Source organism: Nesoenas mayeri (assembly GCF_963082525.1).
Source record: "Nesoenas mayeri genome assembly, chromosome: 7".
Classification (NCBI taxonomy): Eukaryota; Metazoa; Chordata; class Aves; order Columbiformes; family Columbidae; genus Nesoenas; species Nesoenas mayeri.
Genome location: NC_137551.1, coordinates 1,762,293 through 1,784,987, shown reverse-complemented (window position 1 = coordinate 1,784,987; position 22,695 = coordinate 1,762,293). Strand labels below are relative to the sequence as shown.

The 22,695-nt window shown below is 45.5% G+C and overlaps 1 protein-coding gene across 1 annotated transcript in view; it reads left to right on the top strand.

Moving 5' to 3' along the window:
- The window catches only part of CHUK (component of inhibitor of nuclear factor kappa B kinase complex), a 28,371-nt gene that overhangs the window by 1,408 nt on the left and 4,268 nt on the right, over positions 1-22,695 (top strand). The window contains exons 3-19 of the mRNA XM_080348046.1: positions 1,864-1,978; positions 3,546-3,615; positions 6,081-6,169; positions 6,806-6,895; positions 7,069-7,193; positions 7,761-7,868; positions 9,586-9,721; positions 11,367-11,561; positions 11,943-12,045; positions 12,928-13,051; positions 14,207-14,358; positions 15,137-15,198; positions 17,579-17,688; positions 19,494-19,543; positions 20,236-20,332; positions 20,977-21,124; positions 21,913-22,049. Coding sequence (XP_080204172.1) covers positions 1,864-1,978; positions 3,546-3,615; positions 6,081-6,169; positions 6,806-6,895; positions 7,069-7,193; positions 7,761-7,868; positions 9,586-9,721; positions 11,367-11,561; positions 11,943-12,045; positions 12,928-13,051; positions 14,207-14,358; positions 15,137-15,198; positions 17,579-17,688; positions 19,494-19,543; positions 20,236-20,332; positions 20,977-21,124; positions 21,913-22,049 — 1,911 coding nt within the window. The remainder of the gene's footprint in view (positions 1-1,863; positions 1,979-3,545; positions 3,616-6,080; positions 6,170-6,805; positions 6,896-7,068; positions 7,194-7,760; positions 7,869-9,585; positions 9,722-11,366; positions 11,562-11,942; positions 12,046-12,927; positions 13,052-14,206; positions 14,359-15,136; positions 15,199-17,578; positions 17,689-19,493; positions 19,544-20,235; positions 20,333-20,976; positions 21,125-21,912; positions 22,050-22,695) is intronic.

The following is a 22,695-nucleotide window of genomic DNA, read 5'->3' as shown; positions in this document are numbered from 1 at the left end:
ACCGAGGTGTGGGGACAGCGGGGACTTCAGCCCCTGAACCGGCTGGGCTGAGGGACCAGGGTGTGGGGACAGTGGGGACTTCAGCCCCTGAACCGGCTGGGCTGAGGTACCAGGGTGTGGGGACAGCGGGGACTTCAGCCCCTGAACCGGCTGGGCTGAGGGACCGGGGTGTGGGGACAGCGGGGACTTCAGCCCCTGAACCGGCTGGGCTGAGGGACCGGGGTGTGGGGACAGCGGGGACTTCAGCCCCTGAACCGGCTGGGCTGAGGGACCGTGGTGTGGGGACAGCGGGGACTTCAGCCCCTGAACCGGCTGGGCTGAGGGACCAAGGTGGGGACAAGCAGAGCCCAGTGGCCCTGAACCAGCTGCAGTGGGGACACCAGAGTGTGAGGACAGCACCCTCAGCACCTGAACCAGCAGGGCTGCGGGTGTGGGGACAGGCAGCCCCTGAGCCAACCAGGGCATGGGGACAGCGGGGGCTTCAGCCTCTGAGCCAGCCAGGGCATGGGGACAGCGGGGGCTTCAGCCTCTGAACCGGGGTGAGGGTGTGCCTGGCACTTCCTGGCTCCGCGCTGGTTTGCGTGTCATCCCAGGATGTGCAAGTGCTTCTCCTCCAGTGTGCTACTTGATGTCTTGGCTTCGGACCCAGTGACATCCAAACCCCTGGTGCTCTTGTGCTGCCTGGGCTGTTTGTCCATCCGAATTCCTCCGAATTGGCACTGTGCGGTGTGTTGAGTTTTAACGTGGTGACATGAGAGCAGCTGCGTGACCCCATACGTGCAGTGTGTGCGTCTCTAATGTAGCAAATGGGGGAGCTAGGAATTTTTTTCCTCTGTCACATGTACAGAATAACGTCTCCTAATGCTTTCTTGTCAGAAACTATGTACCCTATGCTGCCCATCCCTCTCCAGCCTGTCACCCTGAGGTACCTGTGAACCAGAGCCTTGAGAACGTCAGTGGTAGCTCGGGGTGTTGGTGTCTCACACGGTTGTTCCCTTGTCCTGAGAGCTCCTTCTCCCTCCTAAGAGATTCCGCAGCATGAAATGCTCCATCCCTCTGGTGGCAGCAGAGACTCTGCGTAGTTTTGTTCCCATTTGTTCCCACTAATGTCTGCGGTGCCCCTGCTCCAAAGTGCTTTACCGAACTCCTGCTGTGCCTTCTTGTCGCTCTCGCCCGCTTGCTGTAACCGCGAACATTGGAGGAAACACTTGCGCGCAACCTGGGTTTGTGAGCCAGGGCTTGGTGATCACTGTTCTCCTTAGTATTTTCATCATTCGTGTTTTCTGAGTGCAGGCACTGAGCCACACAGCTACAGCTGCTTGTGGTGGCTTCCAGAGGCTTTGGAAGGTGTGCACAGCGGGAATTTGTCTTCGCTTTCTTCTGGATGTGTCCTATTCCCAAGAATAACGTGCATTAGAAACAGTCAGGAAGCAGCTGTTTGAATTAAGTTGCAGAAATTAATCCTTCCCCGTGTGTGTGTGTTTCACCTGCCTGGTTCTACCACCCTAGTACAGTTCTGCAAGTGTTGGCAGGTTCCTCTGGGTTGGGGGAAACTGAACAGAGACATGTACATAATGACTTTGTCAGGAACGTGCAGGAATTCAGGACTGGAGCCCCGATATTCATCATCGAAGTCCCGTACCTTGACTTTGGGATGTTGATTCTGCTCATCGCTGGTTTGTGTGTTCCGAAGGGCTGGGTTTTGTGCACTGGTAGGTGCTGTTTGCAGAGTATGCTCCTCAGCAAGGATACAATTGTGGAACAGAAATTGCACCTGAAATGTAAAAACATGGTTGGTTGACATTTGTTGTCTCGTTCTTGCAAAAAAGAAGTCAGTTTTCATCCAGCTTTCCTTGTGCTTAGGTTGAACCATCCCAATGTAGTAAGAGCCTGTGAAGTTCCCGAGGAGATGAACTTTCTGGTTAACGATGTTCCTCTGCTGGCGATGGAATATTGTTCAGGGGGCGACCTCCGGAAGGTAACGTTTGCTTTGCTTTGCAATATGTAGCAAAATAAGTGGAGTTAATGCTTTTCTGTAGCTGTGGTTGTCTGTGAAACCGTGTATGTTCTGTGGTGCTTTTCTTTTTAGGTACAGGTGTGCAAAGTAAATGTAAAACAATCACACGTGGGAAACGAGACTTGTGTTGTTGAAACCTGAGGACAGAGCAATCCAAGGGCAGATCTCTTTTATCCTGAAGCAGTGTGTCCTTTCATGGCTTTAGCATTAATACAACTTCCCACCGCCTTGATAACTGCACCCATCGCTTTTGGCTTTGCTGCAGCTTGTCTCTGGAGTCTGGTCTGATTTTAGTTCCTATGTATCCCAGTAGAGTTCCTGCTCCCTTTCTATTGCAGCCAGATTCAGTGGTGAAGAAGCAAACCCCTGTGAGTTAAGGTTTGCTTAGAGATCACCTCATCTAAGTGATCAGGAAGCTTATTTTTCTGTTGTTGTTTCTGTTATGGGTGTTAAATACCACTGGAGGAACATGAGTAGACGTTGAATGCAATAACTGCGACGGCAGCTGGTGTATCAGTAACTTACTGGGCCTCATTTCATGTCTTCAAGTTGTTCAAAACAGTAGGGACAATATTAAGAGTCGGTTTTAAGGTTGGTAACAAAATGATGTGGTTATATATGCAAATAGCATTTGGATGTTGGAAACATGTGGCTGACCAGGTTCTTGGTCACGCTTGCGTGTTGATTTTTGCAGTAAAAGTTTTGAGACTACTTGAAGGTAAATTGGAGACCCTGGCCAAGAAATTTGGGATTATGTTAGCTGTACTTGTAATGCGGTATTTGATCATTTAATTTCCAATGCATCCTTAGAAGTTGCATAGATGCTGGGACAATTTAGGAGGTAACATGCTTCGTTTAATTTGATTGCATGTAATGCTTTGTTCCTTAAAGAAAAGATGCATGTTTTTATTTCTGATCCTGCTGCTCTTTAAATCTTCTTCTTATGCTTGCTTGGCATCATTTGTATTTTGCACCGCTATTAATTTCTCATTGCACATCTGCAATCTTCCATAAAGCCTGGAAAAGCACCGGCTTCTGTGTGCGTGCCACACACATATTCGGAGCGGTGTTGTGGGCTCTGCACTTGGTTCCTGACTTTGCCCCTCTCCTCCTTTGGTGTTTAGCACATCTACCCAGAACTTACGGCTTCAGGTATTTGGGGCGTTCCCAAATCCCATCAAGCCAAACTTAAGCAGTTGAGGAACGAGCAGATTCCAGGAGCCTCAGGGCCCCCGCTGCCTGCAGCCATACGGCCCTGCCTGTGTCTCTTGTCCATTTGCTTTCTGATGGCTTTCATGATTCCTGAGCAGTCCGAATCTTCTTTTCAACCCCATCTCTTCACCATAAGTTTCCCTTTTGTTTTCTCTTTTCCCCCAATGCTTTTATTTCACAAAGCCAACTGCCTTATTCAACTGGAGTTATATCTGAGCTGTCCTGTTTTCTGCGTCCTGTCAGCAGGGGATGGAAGATGTTGTTCTTGACTGTCAACTGTTGCATTGTAGTCTAAACATCTTTTTCTTTATTGTAGTTGCTAAACAAACCAGAAAACTGCTGCGGACTTAAGGAAAGTCAGATACTGTCCCTGCTTAGCGACATCGGTACGTAGTCTAATGCCTTAATGCTTTTCTCATGTTGTGTATTTGGATTTTTTTAATTATATGTGATGGCATTTTGCTTTTTCAGCTGACCGTGTAATGAGAACAGGGTGTTAAAACAAATCAGGTTTCTATTCCAGAGGAAGGACTTGGTATCCCTGCTAATCGCAGGGATGAGCAGCTCGCAATAACAACCCGTCTGTGGAATGGGATTGGAGAAGCCGTGTAGTGGTCAATTGGACGTAACTATGACCTTAACCTTCTGTTTTAAGGTCACAGTTTTCTGTTCAAACCTCGTGGCTCTGGAGATGCCAAACTGCGCGTCACCTGAATCTAATTTTTACAAGCTGAAAAAGCAATAAGCAATGTGAGAAGTGCCGGAGTTGCCTTGTTGCTTCTCTGTGTAGGGTTTGCTTAGTAGGAGGGACAGTACAGAGGAAATGATAACATGGAGTGGAGCAGAGGGCAAGGTGGGTGAGAGCATAGCAGAAGGGGAAGCCAACCATGCCTCGGCTAGTCCAGCAATCTTCTGGCTAATGAGATTTGCTCTCAACTGAGGGGTAATTAGGTGATGAGCAATCACGCAGTGCCATACGTGGTTGTGCTACTGTGGAAATGGTGCCTGAGAAAGCTGAGTCTGGGAGCTCTGTGGGAGTTTGTTCCCCCTGGGGACAACCCCCATGTAGATTGGCTTAAACTAATCACAGAGTTTTGTTTGTAGTGGTGGGAGTGACAGAATGGGGCTGTTAGGTTGGTGCAGAAGTAATTGCGGTTTTGGAATGTGAATTTTAAATCACTGTAACTAGGCTCAAACACATCTTTATTAATCAAAATTGGAACCGTTGCAATCAACACGTTTTTACCAATGAGAAACAAGTTTGTTTTTTCCTGTAGCATAAAAATCTGTGGTTTGGGATTTGATGAACAGCATTTTCGGTTGTGAAAGCATTTTCCCTGAAGAAAGTTGTCGAGATGCTTGAACAAGGGGGGTTGGTTGATGAGAGCTCAGGTGAATGTGGTGGACAAGGCGAAACTTCGTAGCCCCATTCATTCCACCTTTGCAGCGTTGGTTGGGCGGCGTGTGGTCAGGCGTTGTCACGGGGAGGAATTGGGCCCTTTCTGGTGAGCAAGTGTTGCAGTTTTCAGTGCATCTCCTCGATTTGCTGAGCAGACTTCTCTGCTGCAGTGGTTTGGCCCGGATTCAGAAAGCTGCAGTGGATCAGAGCGACAGCAGAGCACCAAACAGTGACCGTGACGTTTTTTGGTGCAAGTTTGGCTTCGGGAAGCGCTTTGGACGTTCTCCTTGGTCCAACCACTGAGCTGGTCGTCGCTAGATGTCATATAAAATCCACTTTTGGTTGCATGTCACAATCTGATCAAGAAATGGTTCATTGTTATAACAGAATCGTAGAATGTCCTGAGGTAGAAGGACCTACAAGGATCCTGGAGTCCAACTCCTGTTTCTGCACAGGACACCCCACAGGTCACACCGTGTGTCTGAGGACGTTGTCCTGTCTCTTCTTGAACACTGTCAGGTTTGGGGCTGTGACACCTCCCTGGGGAGCCTGTTCAGTGTCCAGCACCTCTGGATGAAGAACCTTATCCTAATGTCCAATTGACTCTCCCCCGGCACATCTTCCTGCATAGAATACGAGAAGGCGACACTTCAAAACGACCATTTTTCTGATTTTCATCCAGCTCCCGACGCACCCATTTATCAAGCTTTTTTACCTTTCCAATTTGCTGAGCAACTCTAGAAGGGTCAACGTTGAGCTCTTCGGCAGCTTCTCGTGTAGCTGTGCGAGGATCAGCTTTGATTGCTCTCTGTTGGTCATTGTCACCATCCCATGGCGGCCACTGCGCTCCTCATCTTCAAGGCTTTCGCCTTGTTGAGCCACCACTGCGCTGTACGTTGGTCAGCAGTACTGGGCCAAATGCCTTGTTGATGCTGCGAGTTGTCTCCGCTGCTTCACGACCCATTTGGAACTCGAATAAGAAAACAGCTCAAATTTGCTTGTTGTCTAAAATCATTTCCGTAGCCTGAAATAAACATAAAATAAACAGCAAGTAATAAGTTAGTAGCAAAATAAAACCATAGAGCAAGAAAAGCGTGTTGCAGTGGTGTATACCATAACCACGTTTATTTAAGTATATATTCCAATATCAAACAGCAAATTTCAACAATGCAAAAGCTGCGATTCCTTTTGCACCAACCTAAATACTTTGAGCACCCCGATTCATACCGGCAGAAGCCTTGAGCCCTTAATTTTGGTGTTGCCAATACCGAGCAGGGCATTGCTGGCAGCACCAGCATCTTGCATAACATGCTCACCCATATAAATATGTCTGTATGTTATCTTGCGTCATTATTGATGTCAACCCCAAAGTGGGGGGTGTTAGATTTTTATGAGATGTGTCTTTAAGCAGTGTGAGTTTATTTTCTATTAAAGCAAACACGTGTCTTGCAGGGTCTGGTATCCAGTATTTGCATGAAAACAGAATTATACACAGAGATTTGAAGCCTGAAAATATTGTTCTTCAGGATGAAGGTGGGAAGGTAAGTAATTCAGGTGGCATCAGCGACACCCTCGCTGTTGTTTCTGGAAGTTGTCTGCAGCTTTATCTTGCCTGAGAGAAATAAAAGAGAGCAAGTGGTTTGTGGCATCAAACTCAGCTGAAAACTGCGCTGTGAATTTACTGAAAGTTTATGACTTCTTGAAGCCACAACTCCTATTTTGCTTATTCTTAAATCTTTGTCATTAAAAACAAACAACTTTTGCTCCCGTTTGAGAACGTTGCCGGCAACAGAATGTGAACGAGGTGAGATCGTAGCGCATCCCTGTGTGTGTGGCTTTGCGTGTAAAATCGAGCTGGTTCTCAGTCAGCCTGATGAATTTCTTAGTGAAAATTGTTTGCTCTGTTGGTGCTTTTTAAACAAATAACTTCAAATTCCCAGATAAAAAGCTTAGGTGCTCTGTCTATGTTAAGACAGATGGGTAACGCCAGCTTATGTGGTGAGATAAGTCTTAATGCCGCCCTACATGTCAAAGCTTTGCCATGGACTTTCTGCAGAACTTCCATTCTGGTTTTCTTGAGCGTGTACCATGGATGTCGCCACACAGATTTTGGGTTGTTTCACGGGTTTTTTTCCTCTGAATTTGCTCTTCTGATGAGTTATTTAAACTGTCCACAGATTGTTCACAAGATAATAGACTTGGGATATGCGAAAGATCTGGATCAAGGAAGTTTATGCACCTCATTTGTTGGAACATTGCAGTATTTGGTAAGATGTTTCTTTTTCGTGTGCGTGGATGAAGTGATTCTGCCACGTTTCATAGAATCACAGAGTGTGTGTCACTGACCTGTCCCAGACACAGTTTTGTCTCTGCAGAAATGTAAGGAAAACAGATAACCTGAAATACCACTTTCCACATGTCTTTTTGTGATCGTTTTTAGGCTCCGGAACTCTTTGAGAATAAATCCTACTCGGTTACTGTTGATTACTGGAGCTTTGGAACGATGGTGTTTGAATGCATTGCAGGATTTAGACCTTTCTTGCATAATCTACAGCCATTTACCTGGTAAGACACTTATTCTGCGAGAGGTGACGCCAATAGGAGTGACAGCAACTGCGTGTGCTGAGGTGACAGCGTGAGCCAGAGCGATACATTGATTGTTAATTAAGTGCTGAGCTTTGCAGAAGCCATTGATATTTCACTAGTTTATAACAGGAAAAAAAGGTAAATTTGAGGTTTTTATGTAAGTATCAGCTTAAAAATTACTATATTTTAACAAAAAGTAATTTCAATCAATATGTTGCAGTAGTTTCCGTTTTAAGTGCTAACTCCTGGGGTTTTATTATTTTAATAGTTCAATATTTGCTGCATTTTTCCAACATGGGAAACCTTGATGTTCTAATGTACGTAGCAGAAAATGAATGAATGAGATTAGAAACAGCTCTTCCCCATCTGTAAAAATAGGAAGAAAAGGGTGCCGGCCACGTGCCTGTAGCTGCAGTTTGGAAATGCCATCTTTGTCCTAAAAGGAGAGTTTATTTTCTAAAGCTATTAGACTTTTTGGTGCTTCTGCGATCAGTTGCCCCTTTACAAAAGGAACATCGTCCTTCCACAAAGGATTTTATTTTCTAGGCATGAAAAAATCAAGAAGAAGGATCCAAAGCACATCTTTGCTTCTGAGGAGATGAATGGAGAGGTTCGCTTTAGTACACATTTGCCGCAGCCTCACAGCCTCTGTAGGTAAGTGCATCCTTGTGGTGACACGGGACAATTTCTGGTATGTCTTTCAAACTGAGGGCTCCTCCTCCTTTATCTCAAGTGCTGAGGGGTCCTTCTTTATCGCAAGGGGTGTTTCAAGCTCCTCGCAAGGCAGCACTTGCTGCTGTGGAACAGCTCACAGCCATATGGCTCTTTTTGGATCCTTGGGGTGGTACTTGTGTTGGGAAAAGTGCAGCAAGTCCAGCAGAGACCACAAAGATGGTCAGAGCCTGTTGACTGGAGTGTGCAAGTAGAGGCCGTCAAAGCTGGGCTGCTTCAGGCCGGCAAACAGAGAGCAAAGCGGGATCTAATTTTGGGGTGTTACAACAGACCTAAGCTGCTCTTACAGGAGCAAAGTGAAAGGATGAAAGGCAACAGCGCAAGTTACAACAAGGGCACAGGAAAATGTTTCCCTGTGCTGGTGACATGTCCCTGGGACAAAGCCCCAGGCAGTGGGGGATCTCCTGTGGGGACACAGTCCTGGGGAGCCAGCTGTAGTTGTGGCCTCAGCCCTGCCGTGGGCCAGGGCTCAGACCAAACACCTCCAGAAGGGCCTTCAGCCTGAATTAGCTATAGAATCACATTTTGGTTGGAAGAGACCCCCAAGATCATTGAGTCCAACCATAACCCACCTCTGGCACTGCCCCATGTCCCTGAGAACCTCATGTCCGTCTGTCCAACCCTCCAGGGCTGGTGACTCCAGCACTGCCCTGGGCAGCCTGTTCCAATGCCCCACAGCCCTTTGGGGAAGAAATTGTTCCAAGATCCAACCTCAGCCTCCCCTGGCGGAACTTGAGGCCGTTTCCTCTGCTCCTGGTGCTTGTTCCTGGGGAGCAGAGCCCGACCCCCCCTGGCTCCAAGCTCCTTTCAGGCAGTTCAGAGATCAGAAGGTCTCCCCTCAGCTCCTCTTCTCCAGCTGAACCCCCCAGGTCCCTCAGCCGCTCCATCACCTTGTGCTCCAGCCCCTCACCAGCTCTGTTGCTCACCCTTGTTCACCAGGTTTGTTGGTCTGTACCAAGTCAGGAATCAGACTTTGTTTGTCGCTTAATTAGCACTCGTGTCTTCAGATATGCCCAGTAGTGCAGTGCAGCTCCTTGCCACTGGCAGATTTCTAGGAATACTTGAATCGAGAATGAAATAAGTGGCTTTGTGCCAGTGTTTCAGGCTTTTTGCACCGTGTACTGCCTTTAAAGACATTTTTGACAATAAACTTATATGCTTCTTGTGTGAATAAACATGAAAGAGAACCTTCCAGGAGGCTCTGCAGCATGGGGATGGTTATTCCGCAGGCAAGGCTTTGAAAACTATTTGATTTTACATGTACCATGGGTGAGTTTTGGGGGAAAAAGAACCGAAATACGATTCTACCCCTTACCCATTTTGACACACCTTACTGATGTGTGGATATGCTCTGAGCCAGAAGCAGAAGTGCTGTGCGAGGTCTGTTGGATGGGGCTGTGCTCCTGCCAAGGTTGGTGGAGGCTGTTGTTGCTATGGGGATGCTCACTCTGTATGAGTTTTCCTCCCTCCTGGGCTTTCCCTCCTCTCAGAATGAGTGACTGCAGCAAAATTGCGGTTCTTCACAAGTGTTCTGCACCAAAGAATTGTCACCTTATTGTTGTTGTAAGACCCTTTTTCCTAAGTGGACTGAGTGTTGGAGAATATCTGCCTTCTCTTTCTTACAGTCCTTCTGTTTTAGTTTAATTGTAGAACCGATGGAAAATTGGTTGCAGTTGATGCTGAACTGGGATCCACAACAGAGAGGTGGAAGTTCAGATCCTGAGACTGGCTGTGCAAAGTGTTTCCAACTAATGGATCACATACTGAATTTGAAGGTGAGTGAGGGTTGTAACTGGGTTTAGCCGCCTACTGAGAGCATCTCAGAGGACGGGAAGTGTGTTTGGTGGAGCATTAACCAGCTGCAGGAGCATGAGGAATGTTTCTGTCGGTATCAGGAAGTGAGTGGATGTACAGCCTGTCCAGTACGTATCTGAAAGCGAAATAACACCAGCAATATTAATCTCTAGCTTTACACTTCTGTCGAGGGTTTAGATTGTGGGGTGACAATAAAACCCTGGCAGATGTATTGTTAACCTCCTTTCCCCCCCACTTCCCCCTTTCGCCTCCTCCCTCTCCCCCCTTCCCACTCAGGACAGGCGATCGGGAGGGAAAGAAGGACAGAGAGAAGAGAGTTGGAAAAAATTAAAGATGTTTTACTAATGCTACTAATAAGAATAGAGAAAATAATACAAAATATACAAAACCAATCTTGAAAGTCCCAGCAACGGCAGAGCCAGCACCTGAAGTCCTGGACTGGACTCTGCAGCCAACCGGAGCTGGATTCAGTCTGTCACTGGCCTCAGTTCGCAGGGACGACTCACAAGGTCCTCTCCTAATGTCGGCCATGAGGAAAAGGGATGAGATCCTCGTGCTTTCCCACTTTTCTATGCAGTATTCACGTGAATGGGATGTTATACACAGTTGGTCAGTTCCTTGGTCACCTGTTTCTCGTTGCCCCTCTGGCGAGATGTCCATCCATGCTTATCAATAACCTCGCATTCCATTGCTGTGTTCACCAAAACATGTGTCTGGTTCTCCAGGAAAATGCAGCTCATATGAAGCTTTAGCTGACAGGCAAATTCACTAAAAGAGAAACTTGTTTTTAACAAAACCAGGACAACTTGGAACAGAAGAATGACCCTGTGTTACTGCCTGTCATCTCAGAAAGGACTTGCCAAGATCAAATAATGGTTTAATATATTTTTTCCTGAACTCCACTACTAATGCTGTGGCCTCCATGTAGTATAGCAGTACCTGCACTAGAATTGAGATTACATTTGCCTGACTCTTCCCCTCCAAGTAATTATTGGAGCTTTGCTGGAGTCAGGCTAGCTGAGGGGAGCATGTGTAGAAACCAGAGGATAGTTTTGCTTGGTCTCGAAGAATTCCAGAGGAATTAAAACCCGGAACACAAGATGTTGTGACCATAACTGGGACTTGTCAAAATCCGTATATTGTGGTGTGGTTTGGGTGCTACAGTGTCTGCCTATAGTAAAACTATAGGGAGGGCCATAGGTGAGGAGACAAGCACTGGGATGTAACAGCTTTTTGGTATGGAGGGATTGAAGAAAACAGGTCTCCTGTTCCTGGGAGCGTTACTGGCCAGCACTGGTGGCACCAGGGCTCAAGATGGCCTTTGCACTGGCTTGTCACCATTCTTCTGATGTCATTAAGCTGCAGCAGGGCTTGAGGCTTCCTGGGTTTGATGTTTTCTCTGGTATTAAGTTCAAAGTTACAGGCTCAGGCTTCCAGCTTTGTTGTGGGGCTTTGCTGCTGAATGTGATCACCGTGGTCAGTGAAACTCAAATGATGCTCTCGGAACGTTAGAGCGTGTTAATTGCCACGTACTCCCTGCCAGGCCTTTGTGTCCTTTGTCTTCGATAGCCGGTGGCTTGTAATCAACTTCCACTCTTTTTACAGATAGTACACATCCTGAACATGACCTCTGCCAAGATCATTTCGTTTCTCTTGCGTCCTGAGGAAAGCCTTCATTCCCTTCAGACTCGGATTGAGGGTGAAACTGGAATAAGTACTGGAAATCAGGAACTGCTGTTGGAAACAGGGATTTGCCTGGACCCTCGGAAACCTGCTTCCCAATGTGTTATTGATGGCGTAGTAAGGATGATTTTATGTAATGTCTTTCACATTCTCAGAGTATATAAAATCTTAGAGAAGATACGTTGCCTTAATCTTTTCCCACCAGGGACAGTTTGCTATGTAAGTGTAGTAACTCATAAAGTAACTTGAATAAACTCACATTGTTTCCTTTGTCAGGTAATATAAGCAGATTCCTATAGTTATACTCTGTCTAAATATTGAAATAAAGTAACTTGCTAGGAAAGGGTCCTGTGTTTCTGTGGGATCTATCAAAATCAGGTTTTTTAGGGCATCCGATAAGAATTGTCTGCCCACAATAATTAGTTTGTGATGTAACCAGGACCCTGTGGGTTGGTAGGAGCAATGTTTGAGTTTTCTCTTGTTCTCTTTTCTCACCAGAGAGGCTGGGATAGCTACATGGTCTATTTGTTTGATAAAAGCAAAACTGTCTACGATGGACCCTTTGCTTCTCGGAGTCTGTCTGACTGTGTAAATTACATTGGTAAGTGTGCCGGAGGACAGCTGGGGACTGAAAGCTCTGCTTCTGCAATAAGAAGGTAGATGTGCCGTAAAAATCTCTGTGTTCATCCTAAAGGGCACAGTCTCATTCCAAGAGGACTGTTTAAGAACCCAGAGCAGCCTGTCAAAGTTTCATCTACAGCGCTGTATCTCCACATTCTGTAGATAAAACAGTTCAGAGAATGTAGTGCCTGCACTTTGGGAACTCTCGTCTAGAGCAACTTAAGAATTCATTTAAGATTTTTGCCTTTATATTAAATTCTGTGTGCTGAACAGCATTTAGAACCTGAGGAAATGGCAGGAAGATGTGCTGGGGAGCCTCAGGTTGGACATTACTGCATGAAAAGGAAACCTTGTGACGTACAGTTACTGTTAAATAGCTTCATGTTCTTTGGCCTGGTGCTGCAGAAGCTCCGCTGCTTTTCCTTCTCTCAGGTTCATTCTGTTTGTTTCTTTCTGTGTCGTGGGCTATTTTATTCTGGGGAGTCTCATTGCATGACATCATTGCTCTGAATCTAATAGAGTGAAGGCTTTTTACAACATGATTATTGATATCCCAAATGCACTGACATTTTCCTGTCTCTATAGGGGAACACACAAATCCTGCGTCTTTTCCCCTTAAACATTTGCATCAGAAATCTGGGAGGAAATACACAAAAGATTTGAAGACATTTTCAGATGAAACACACATCAGGACAGTGACCAATATCAATAGTTTATGTGGAGCAATTAGGCAGTGTCATGTAAAAATTGAGCAGATCTGACATGGCTTGATCCCTTAGTTTAGGTACCTGAAGGAGGAATTAGGACTGTTTTAAGCAGGTCCTTTTCTAGTTGTCTACAATTACATTTTTCTTGTATTCAGTACAGGACAGTAAAATCCAGCTGCCGATTCCTCAGCTGCGCAAGGTGTGGGCAGAAGCAGTTCACTACGTGATCGGGCTAAAAGAAGATTATAGCAGGCTTTTCCAGGGCCAGAGAGCTGCCATGTAAGTTGTTACTCCTCATTGAGAAGATTCATTATTATACAAATACAGAGACTCTTTCCATGGAAATATACGCCTTGGGGACTTTTGGTTACCCAAAGCTTTACAGCTCTTCTATACTTCTATTTTATAAACCTTATTTGGACTGGGAACTTATTCCACTCCAGGAATTTTACCTCATAGGGCCTGACATTGATAATAAATGGAAAAACTTGAGCCTTGAAGATAGTCCCAGACTCGCAGAATGGCTGAGGCTGGTGGTCTCGGCAGGTCACCGAGTCCCAGCCCCGCTCAAGCAAGGTCACATCGAGCTGGTTGCCCAGGACCGTGGCCAGATGGCTTTTAAATATCTCCAAGGATGGAGACTCCACAGCCTCGCTGGGCAACACTCACAGTCAAAAGAGTTTCCTGGTGGTCAGGGGGAGCTCTCTGTGTTTCAGTGTTTTGCCCATTGCCTCTTGTTCTGTCACTGGGCACCACGTCTTTGCACTCTTCTTTCAGGTATTTAATTAATAAGATCCCCCTCTGAGCCTTCTCTTCTCCAGGCTGATGGTCCCAGCTGGTTCAGCCTTTCCTCAGAGGACAGCTGCTCCAGTCCCTTAATAATCTTCATAGCCCTTCAGTGTGTCCGGGTCTCTGGTGTGCTGGGGAGCCTGGAACTGGACCCAGTTGTGGCCCCAGCGGTGCTGAGCACAGGGAAAATATCACCTTGACCTGCTTGCAGCACTCCTAATGCAGCCCAGGATGGTCGTGGCAGGTGGCAGGAGGAGCAGAACCATTTGTTATATTTGTGAGGTTTTATCCTGTGATGGAATCGTGGAATGGGCAGCGTCACACAGCTCAAGTGGTGACAAAGGTGCCGGCGCTCACCAGGGGCAACAGGCACCGCAGCACCCTGGAAATGCTCTGCACCGCAAAGACTGTTCAACCGAGCTTCACAAATAAAAGTGGGAAATTAGGAAAAGCTTTCCCTTTTGCTTGCTTAGGACATGCAGCTTCTAAGGACATGAAATGGAGTCTGTGACCCACAGAGACTCCCTGTTCCAAGGATCTTACAACATTTTTTTGCTAGCTATGTCTTTCCTTCAGGTAACGTGACGTCACTAGCCATGTAAGTCCAGACGCTTTTCAACTAACACATTGTTCTTGTTTTGTTAGGCTCAGTCTTCTGCGGTATAATGCCAACTTAATCAAGATGAAAAACAATATGGTGTCAGCATCTCAGCAACTGAAAGCAAAGCTGGAATTCTTTCGTCAAAGCATTCGCCTCGACCTCGAGAGATACAGCGACCAGATGGCTTATGGCATATGTATGTATTGTGTAATGCTTGCCTGGGTGTCTTCTCTGATCCTATAAAGGGTCAGACTGTGGGTAAGACTATAAAGGACTATAAAGGACTGTGGGTAAGACTATAAAGGGTCAGACTGACTATAAAGGACTGTGGGTAAGACTATAAAGGGTCAGACTGACTATAAAGGACTGTGGGTAAGACTATAAAGGGTCAGACTGACTATAAAGGACTGTGGGTAAGAACGAGCTTGGAAGAAAGTGAGTGAAAGAGCTTCAGCATCTTTATGGGTGTGTTTTAGCTGGGCAGATACAGGAAGAGAGTTTGGCAGATGAGGTGAAAAAGCATCAGCAACAGTTTTAATGTCACATAGGAGTCTGCCTCTTACAAATACTATTTAGGAGAGAGTAGTGAGATTTATGCATAGTTTGGATATGTGGCTAAAACTCAAAACTTGAGGCAAAAATTATGACTGAGCTGAAGGATGATGATGGAAAATGGAAAGACTGAGTGAACTGGTTTTGGATGCTCTGTGTTTAATCAAAAGTGGCAGTTGTTGAGCTTAATGATGGCGTTTAAAGACTCAAACTTGTTTCATAGCAGTGATTGCAAGCAGTGAAATCCTACCAAAGGGTTTATATGTGAGTTAAGGTTGAGTATGGAGTTGTTAAGTTGCAACTTTACTGTATCTCTGTGATCTCTGGGTCGTGACTCCTGCTTAGAGATTCAGTGTCATGTCCTTTGTGTTCAAATGTAAAGTTCAGTTCCTTTTATAAATTATCAACTCTCTTCTTTTCAGCTTCCGAAAAGATGCTCAAAGCCTGGAAGGAGATGGAAGAGAAGGCCTCTCAGTGTGCACAGGTAAGGGATATTAAAGAAGCTTCACTATCGTGCCGTGAAGGAAATCACGGCAAGAATTTAGTGTCCTATGTGCCACTGCTCTGTCCCCGTGGCGTGTTCCATACCCTGCCTGCTGTGGGAATGAGAATATCATTGCGGATGCATTAAAAATGAAACAGTCCCCAGTCACTAGGTTGTTTGAATCTAGTAATTTGAATAAAACCAACAGAAATATCACTAGACTCCGTCGACTATGTAGGAAAATAGAGACGTGATTTCAGAAGAAGAAAGAAATGGTGTTGCTATAGCCAAGGGTCTTCCTGGTGAGATTTATTGCACACAAAAATTTCCATTGCTAAAGCTGAAAATAATACCAGTTACTTCAAAATTGCAGTACTTCATTTAGGAGTACAGACTTAAGTTTCTGGTATTCTGCAAGTAAATATGCAAGTTAGTTTTTAATAAGAGTCATCCTTAAGAAACTTAGAGCAGAACTAGATCCAGTTCTTACTCTGAATAGTCCTAATAGTTAACAGATGTTTTCACTTGCAGTTTATGGACAGTTGAGCTGACATACTGGCTTTCTGTTTCCAAGAGAGTTAGTTGGGTGTTTTGATTTTACCTCCACTGAAAACCATGAGGAGACAGAGGCCTTTTTGACAGAGAATAATACTGCCTACAGTTCTGTCCAGACCTTTATAGGGAAGGAATAAGCTTTTAGCTGTGAAAACTAGCTGTCAAAAGCTGTTTCTTTGTCCTTTCTGCTGGATGTACTGAGTGGGATGGGGAAGGCATTCAAAAGGAACGCAACACAAAATCAGCACGTTTGTAATGTATTTCTCAGAGTACAGGTCTTTAATCTCAACAAGTTGTCTCTTTGTGCTCCGTGGTAGTAGCTGAGCTGCAGGAGTGCCAAGAACACGGCATGTTCTGCTGAGCACGAGTGTCGTGTGGTTTGCTGGGCTGACATCTCACGTTTCGGCAGGGAGTTCATTTATCGGCTCCCATAGTAACACAGAGCGCATAATACATAAAAATCCCAGATGCCATTAGTAACACAAACAATAAATTGCATTCCCTGGTTTTTTTTCCCCTATGAATGAATAGACGGGGAAGTTCAGGGCCTGAGATCCATCACCTATCTTAATCCACATCAAAAGATCCTTGGAGCCTTGCTCAAATGATGGACATCAGGGCAATTGGGATTCCCACCTGATCTCACCGCCGTTTCGCTCTTTAAATTTTGGAATCTTGTTGCTGTGTGTAAGGAAGCAAGAGGGATACAGGAGAGGCAGAATAGCTCACAGCTGTCAGTGGCTGTTTCCAGAAAAGCAGGGACCTCAACAAATATTTATGTTGCAGACTATCAGAATTATGTTCTGTCTTAAAGCTGTGCAGTCCACATGTACAGTCACACTGTGTCCGCTTACCAGGAATGGCAAATGTTTTACTGTAGCATGCTGTGGTATCTCAGTCTATCTGGCGGGCAGCCTAACTTCTGTGAATGCAAGAGACACAGTTGTGCTGTTTGGTGAGTCATGGTGCTCCAAATAAAGATGTTTCTGTTGATAACAGGGTTTATTTCACATTTATTTCACAGTGTGATTCCCCTTTGATTACGTGGCTTTGTCTTGCTTTATTTCCCTGCAAGACGTGCAGACATCCCCTTCTGGTCAAGAGGTCACATCCCATTTATATAACCTCATACCGCATACTTCTGCAAGCTTCAGCGAGGGGTACGTTCTGGAAAATGTTCAGTCTGCTGGTCATACAGCCCCGGCTTGGAAAGGCAAAGCTTAAATATCTCAAAACAGATTTTCAGAAGGCAAATCAGTGCCCACAGTCCATGGTGCCAAAACCCATTGCGGTGACACGATGCTGGGGATCTCCAGTGTGCCTGGCACCACGGAACCTACTCCTTACGCTCAGAAGTGTTGTTGGCTGCCTAACCTAACTTAGGCTTGGCCTAAGATTGGTGTCTTTTGTATTGCTTTGAGGCAAGTGTGAAATACTGGAGAAACGTCAGACTGACATGCATCTGGGAGGGTAAAATGTGAGAGCAGCCTCTGTCCATACCATAAGAGTAGGAGAAAGAAGATTCACTGCTGGAACATATGTAGAGCCAGAGAGTGTGTGTGTAGACAGCGTGCACCACAAAGATGATTTATGACGAAGCTGATTTTTCTCATTGCTGTGTTTGTTGGAGAATTGGCTTGAAGTAACGTCATGCACTGAGAAGATGATAACACTAAATCTCAATTATTGCAGCAGCACTCATGTCAAAGAGCTTTTTTCTCCTAAACTCTGCGTGGAGTCAGCCCGTTACCCAAACAGGTATTCTAGAGATCTTTATCTACCTTATTGCTCTTCAGATTGATTCGTACCTACCTTTCCCCATTAGGCTGAAGATATTGGATATCTGGATGAGCAGATCATGGCCCTGCACACAGAGATTGTAGAGCTTCAGAAGAGTCCATATGCAAGGCGCCAAGGAGAAGTCATGGAGAGCTTGTAAGTCCTTTGCTTAGAATTTTTATTGCACATAAATGGATTTTGTGTATTTCGGTGACTTTAAGGGATGTTTTTTTTAATCTGTTGCTGTTTCCATCAGCGCTTTTGAAATGTACTTCTTGCTTTTTGCAAACCGTGAGTGCAGAGTAGTTTGCAATCGGTTTTAAAATCATGTTGCTGCTAAAAGGGAAGATCCCACCACTTGTGGCTGTACATTCCTTCTTCTTGAAGTTGTAATGATCACTTGGCAGCATTCTAAGGCAGAATGTGACACTGCTCTCTCTGAAAGCTCGTTGTGCAACATTCAGGTGCAGGAGTAAACTCATCTAACTTATCTAACTGTCCCTACAGCCACAGAGTGACTAGACCTATGGAAACCAGGAAAACACAGCTTGGGAGGACAGAATTATTTTGGTTGGAGGAGACCCTCAAGATCATTGACCAACCATAACCCCACCCCTGGCACTGACCCATGTCCTGAGAACCTCATGTCCGTCTGTCCAACCCTCCAGGGACGGTGACTCCAGCACTGCCCCTGGGCAGCCTGTTCCAATGCCCCACAGCCCTTTGGGGAAGAAATTGTTCCCCAGATCCAACCTCAACCTCCCCTGGCGCAACTTGAGGCCGTTTCCTCTCGTCCTGTCACTTGCTGCTTGGGAGAAGAAACCAACACCTTCCATTCTCCAGCCCCCTTTCAGGCAGTTGTAGCAGGACACTGTCGCTGACCATGAAACATCATCTTGGAAGAGGATGGGTCTAAGATACATCTTTGTCTCATCTGAAACATGCAGGGGATTTCTTGTTACATTGGAGAAGAGTGAATTTGTTGAGTGAGAAGATCATAAGATAATTGTAAAATCCTGCTAACTACCTTCAGTTGTGTTTTCAAAGCAAGGGATAATCAAGAATTCCTTGATAATTGAATATTTTGAAACTTGAGTATTTCTTTTTTAAAGCATCAAACTATGGAAGAGCTAAATGGTATTACTGATCTTAAGAAGACGTAGGATGCAATTATTGTAGCTTGGGCTGTTGCTGAGGAGCACAAGTGATAAAAGAGAGGGATCAAATAGTCACCCAGATTAAACAGACGCTAAATCTGTTGTTAATAAGAGCTCTTCTGGGAGGAAATGTCTCTTGGAACAGCATTGGGGTGATCTAAGGGGAAGAAGAGGCCTGGTGGGGGGCCCAAAAGCAGAGTTAGATCTGGCTAAACTGCTACTTGTTTCTGACAGACTTTTGATTTAGAGTAAAGATTTGCTCAAGGGTGGGAGCTTCGGTATTTGGCTGCTTTGGAAATATTTGAAAGAAGTAACATTTATTTAAGGGCAAGAAGAGGAACGCTGTTGTCTTGTTTGTGATGCGTCTGTCTCCATTTGCAGAATATCACTCCAAAAATTCAGGCAAAAAAAGTGCACAACAGGAACAAGGATTTCTTGGGCAGTTGTGCACAAGTACCTGTAGTTACTAAATGAAGTGTTGTAATTAAGGATACTACGGGAAAGAAAGCACAACCTGAATCCTGTGAAAATTTGGAACTGAAAATAACGTCCAGTTGGTGTGGTTATCTGAGAAGGAAATGAATAATCGGAGGAAAAGAGAGTGAGCTTCTAGGGAAGAGTTGGTTTCCCTCACACAAAGGCCATCCCTGTGTTCCAAATGTCGTACTTGTGTCCTGGCTGTAGAAGAAGGTGACAGCTCCAGTGCATGAGGTTCAGCAAAGCATAACTGTAACATAATGCTTTTTGTTTCCTTGAGTCATCTGCTCGTTGATACATCTTGAGTCTTTTTCTTCCTTTTTAAAGGGAACAGAGAGCTATAGACCTGTACAAGCAACTGAAAGCAAGGCCTCCAGGTAGGGAAGGAGATGCTTCAAAGGCTGTTTTGCACTCATAACCTAAACCCACAAAATACTGTTCAGTACGAGAAGGCAAATGATTTTATTAAAGTTAACCAGACTCAAGGCCATACTTTAAGCTGATTTCTTTTTGCTGAGCCTAGAGCTCTCCCAAATTCCTGTAGTCCTGTTCCTCTGCCCTGGATTTGTCTTGTTTTTCAGCCTTGGAGCATCTGCCCTGAATACCTATCTGCCTTCGGGCATTCTCAACCTTTTCTCCTGTTTCCTGTACTGTTGCTTTACTCCCCGAAACACGGGATGGACTGCTGTTCCTCTGTTGTCGCTCCAACCCAAGGGCAGGCACTTTTTTCCCCTCTCCTCTCTTAATTATACTAGATGGAACCCCCCATGTTTGGGGATTGTTGTGTTCTGAACATTGTAAGGTTTAGTTTCCATGTGCATTTGGCGACTGCCTGCAGTCCTGATCGGAACCAGTAGCTAGACAGCAAGAGCAGCTGGAATGGCACACATTACTGCAGAGAGGAGAGACAAATGCTGGGCCTAACAAGACATTGTGACAGATTTTTAAGACGTTTTATTGCTTTTCAGTTTGTTTGGTAAGGTAAATTTCTCCTTGACTCTGGGGGTTTGTGTCCAGAGCGGCTCCTTGCTGAAGAGCATTTCACTAATGTGATTGATGGCCCTTCCAGATCACGCCTACAGTGACAGCACGGACATGGTGAAGATCATCGTGCAGACAGTACAGAGCCAAGACCGCGTTCTCAAGGAGCTCTTTGGCCATCTCAGGTACGTGACGCAGGAAGGAAAAAACCCACAGAGCAAAACAAAACCCCACATCACCCAAACAAATGCAACTTGCAGCATTTGTAGCTTTGTTAGAGGAAAGGAGAGGGAAAACCATGGAGATCAGAGCCCAAAAGTTCCACCCACTAGGTTTGTCCTAGTGTTATTAATTCTGCTCCTTTGTGTCATATTGAATTTCCACTTATGTTTTTAAAACATATAGGTAATGTGTGTAGCTACTAGGGAAGAGGAGAGAATGCAATGGCTTGTACTGTTAGCATCCAAGAGTTAACTTAAAGTGAGACAAACTCTGCCAGCGCTTAGGATGGGATTAAAGTCTTAAGGCAAAAAAGAAATAGTGTAACAGCTCAGAATACACCACAGTGATTTGTTCATTAATTCTTCAGGTAGCTCAGAAAAAATGTCACACAGATCTCAGTGGTGTGCAAAGTATGATTTAGTTTTATTTTCACGTGTGGTTTACGCTTAGTGGATCCCATAGAGAAAGTCGTTAGCTCTGGTCTGGTCAGCCCACAGACCAGAGAAGGTTCTCGCAGAGTTTGTCTTGAATCCCGAGGCTTTTGGTTTTGTGAGAACAAGTTTCCGCACAAGCTGGAAAGTAACTTTGTGTTTGGTTTTTATTACAGCAAGCTCTTGGGCTGTAAGCAGAAGATCATTGACTTGCTTCCAAAGATTGAAGTGGCTCTAAATAACATCAAGGAAGCCGACAACTCGGTGATGCAGATGCAGGGCAAAAGACAGAGGGAGATATGGCATTTGCTGAAAATTGCTTGTGTAAGTAGCTTTTGGACTATCTGTTTGCTCTTCCTTCCCGTGCAGGAGCCAGAGGACATCAACTTTAACTCTGAAGGGACCAAAAAGGGATGACTTCTGCATGATGGTTGATTTTACTGTAGCAAAGGGAAGTTTGAGATGCTAAAGGTTAACACAGGTTTCAGAATGGCGTAGACATGGAAAAGAAGCCCAATTTAGGGGTCTTTGGTCCCAGTAAGTCATCAAACTGCAAATGGCTGGTGGCTGGAGTATGGTAGACATGCCACGAGCCTTCTGAAGGTTCCTGAATGTCTAGTGTTGGCTGCTGTTGGAGGGCGTGCGCTGGGATAGGTGAACTTCAGCCTGATGTCATGAACCTATCACGATTTCAGAGCTGCAAAAGCAAAATAGCTGATTTCCTGGTTAGTTTAAGGTGTTTACGCTGCTTTTCCTGCATCAATTGTAGCGACTCTACAGCTATAGCAATGTCCTGATTTCCATGTGCCTACAGTCGAGGTCAGCGTAGGAAACACGTGCTGTGCGTGACTCGCGATTTAGGACACAGCACCGCCTCCCAGTTCTTCAGAGTAGGAGACATGCCGTGTAAAACACGAGGGATGTACATGCAGAGACATTTGTTTGCAGAACCGTGGAGCGCCGGCTCAGATGATTTGCCACCCGCCGTCCTCAGTTGCGCGCATACGTTGCAAACGGCGCTTAAGTTGAATCGCAAGTCTCACGTACAAAATAATTAAGCGTGACTAAATTCTTCCTGTGTCCATTACAGAAGATGAATTTCTTTTTTCTAGACGCAGAGCTCTTCTCGATCGCTGGTGAGCTCCAGCCTGGAAGGGATGGCCTCAGCTCCGGCTGCCACGTGGCTCCCACACAGCTCCTCAGGGAATGCACCTCACCCTCTGTCAGCCACAGGAGCTCCTGAGGATGGGTAAGAGCTGGCAGGAATGGCTCCAGCGCCAACGGGGCCTGAGTGGCTCGGCCTCACCGCATCCCATGGCGTGGTTTTTGGATACACTGGGCAGGAAGAGTTTTTGCATATTAAACTGTCTCCGGAGGCAAAATCATCCAGCTCCGGACTGGAGTTTTAGTAACTTACCTCTGGCAATAACACAGCAAAATGCAGCAATGAGATTTTGAGCCAAAATGCAGGTTTTATTCATGCCTAAGTTCTGGTACAATCCCAGATAAATCAGGCAATGTTCAGTGCCTCTTACAGCTTCAGTGGTTTTAAAAAGCCTTAATTCAGCCTCAAGTTCTGGTCAGTACTAAACAATCTGCCCGGTTCAATATCTGGGCTGGGGTTTTTTGTTGGTTTTGGGTTTGGTTTGGTTTTTGTTGTAGGCTTTTTTTTCCTAATCCTTCCAAAAATCCATTTCAGTAACTCATATGTTACTAACGCTCTAAAAAAACAGGAGTTAGGTTGAACTCTTTATTCAGAAACTCTGGTCCTGAGCAAGTTTCACACACCACTTTTGGCTAAAGCTTGTGATCCCCATCAGCGAGCACTGTGCTAATCCTTTCTCGCCTGTCACGTTATTGCACCTTGGGGGTGAACGCGGTTATTAAGGCCCCTC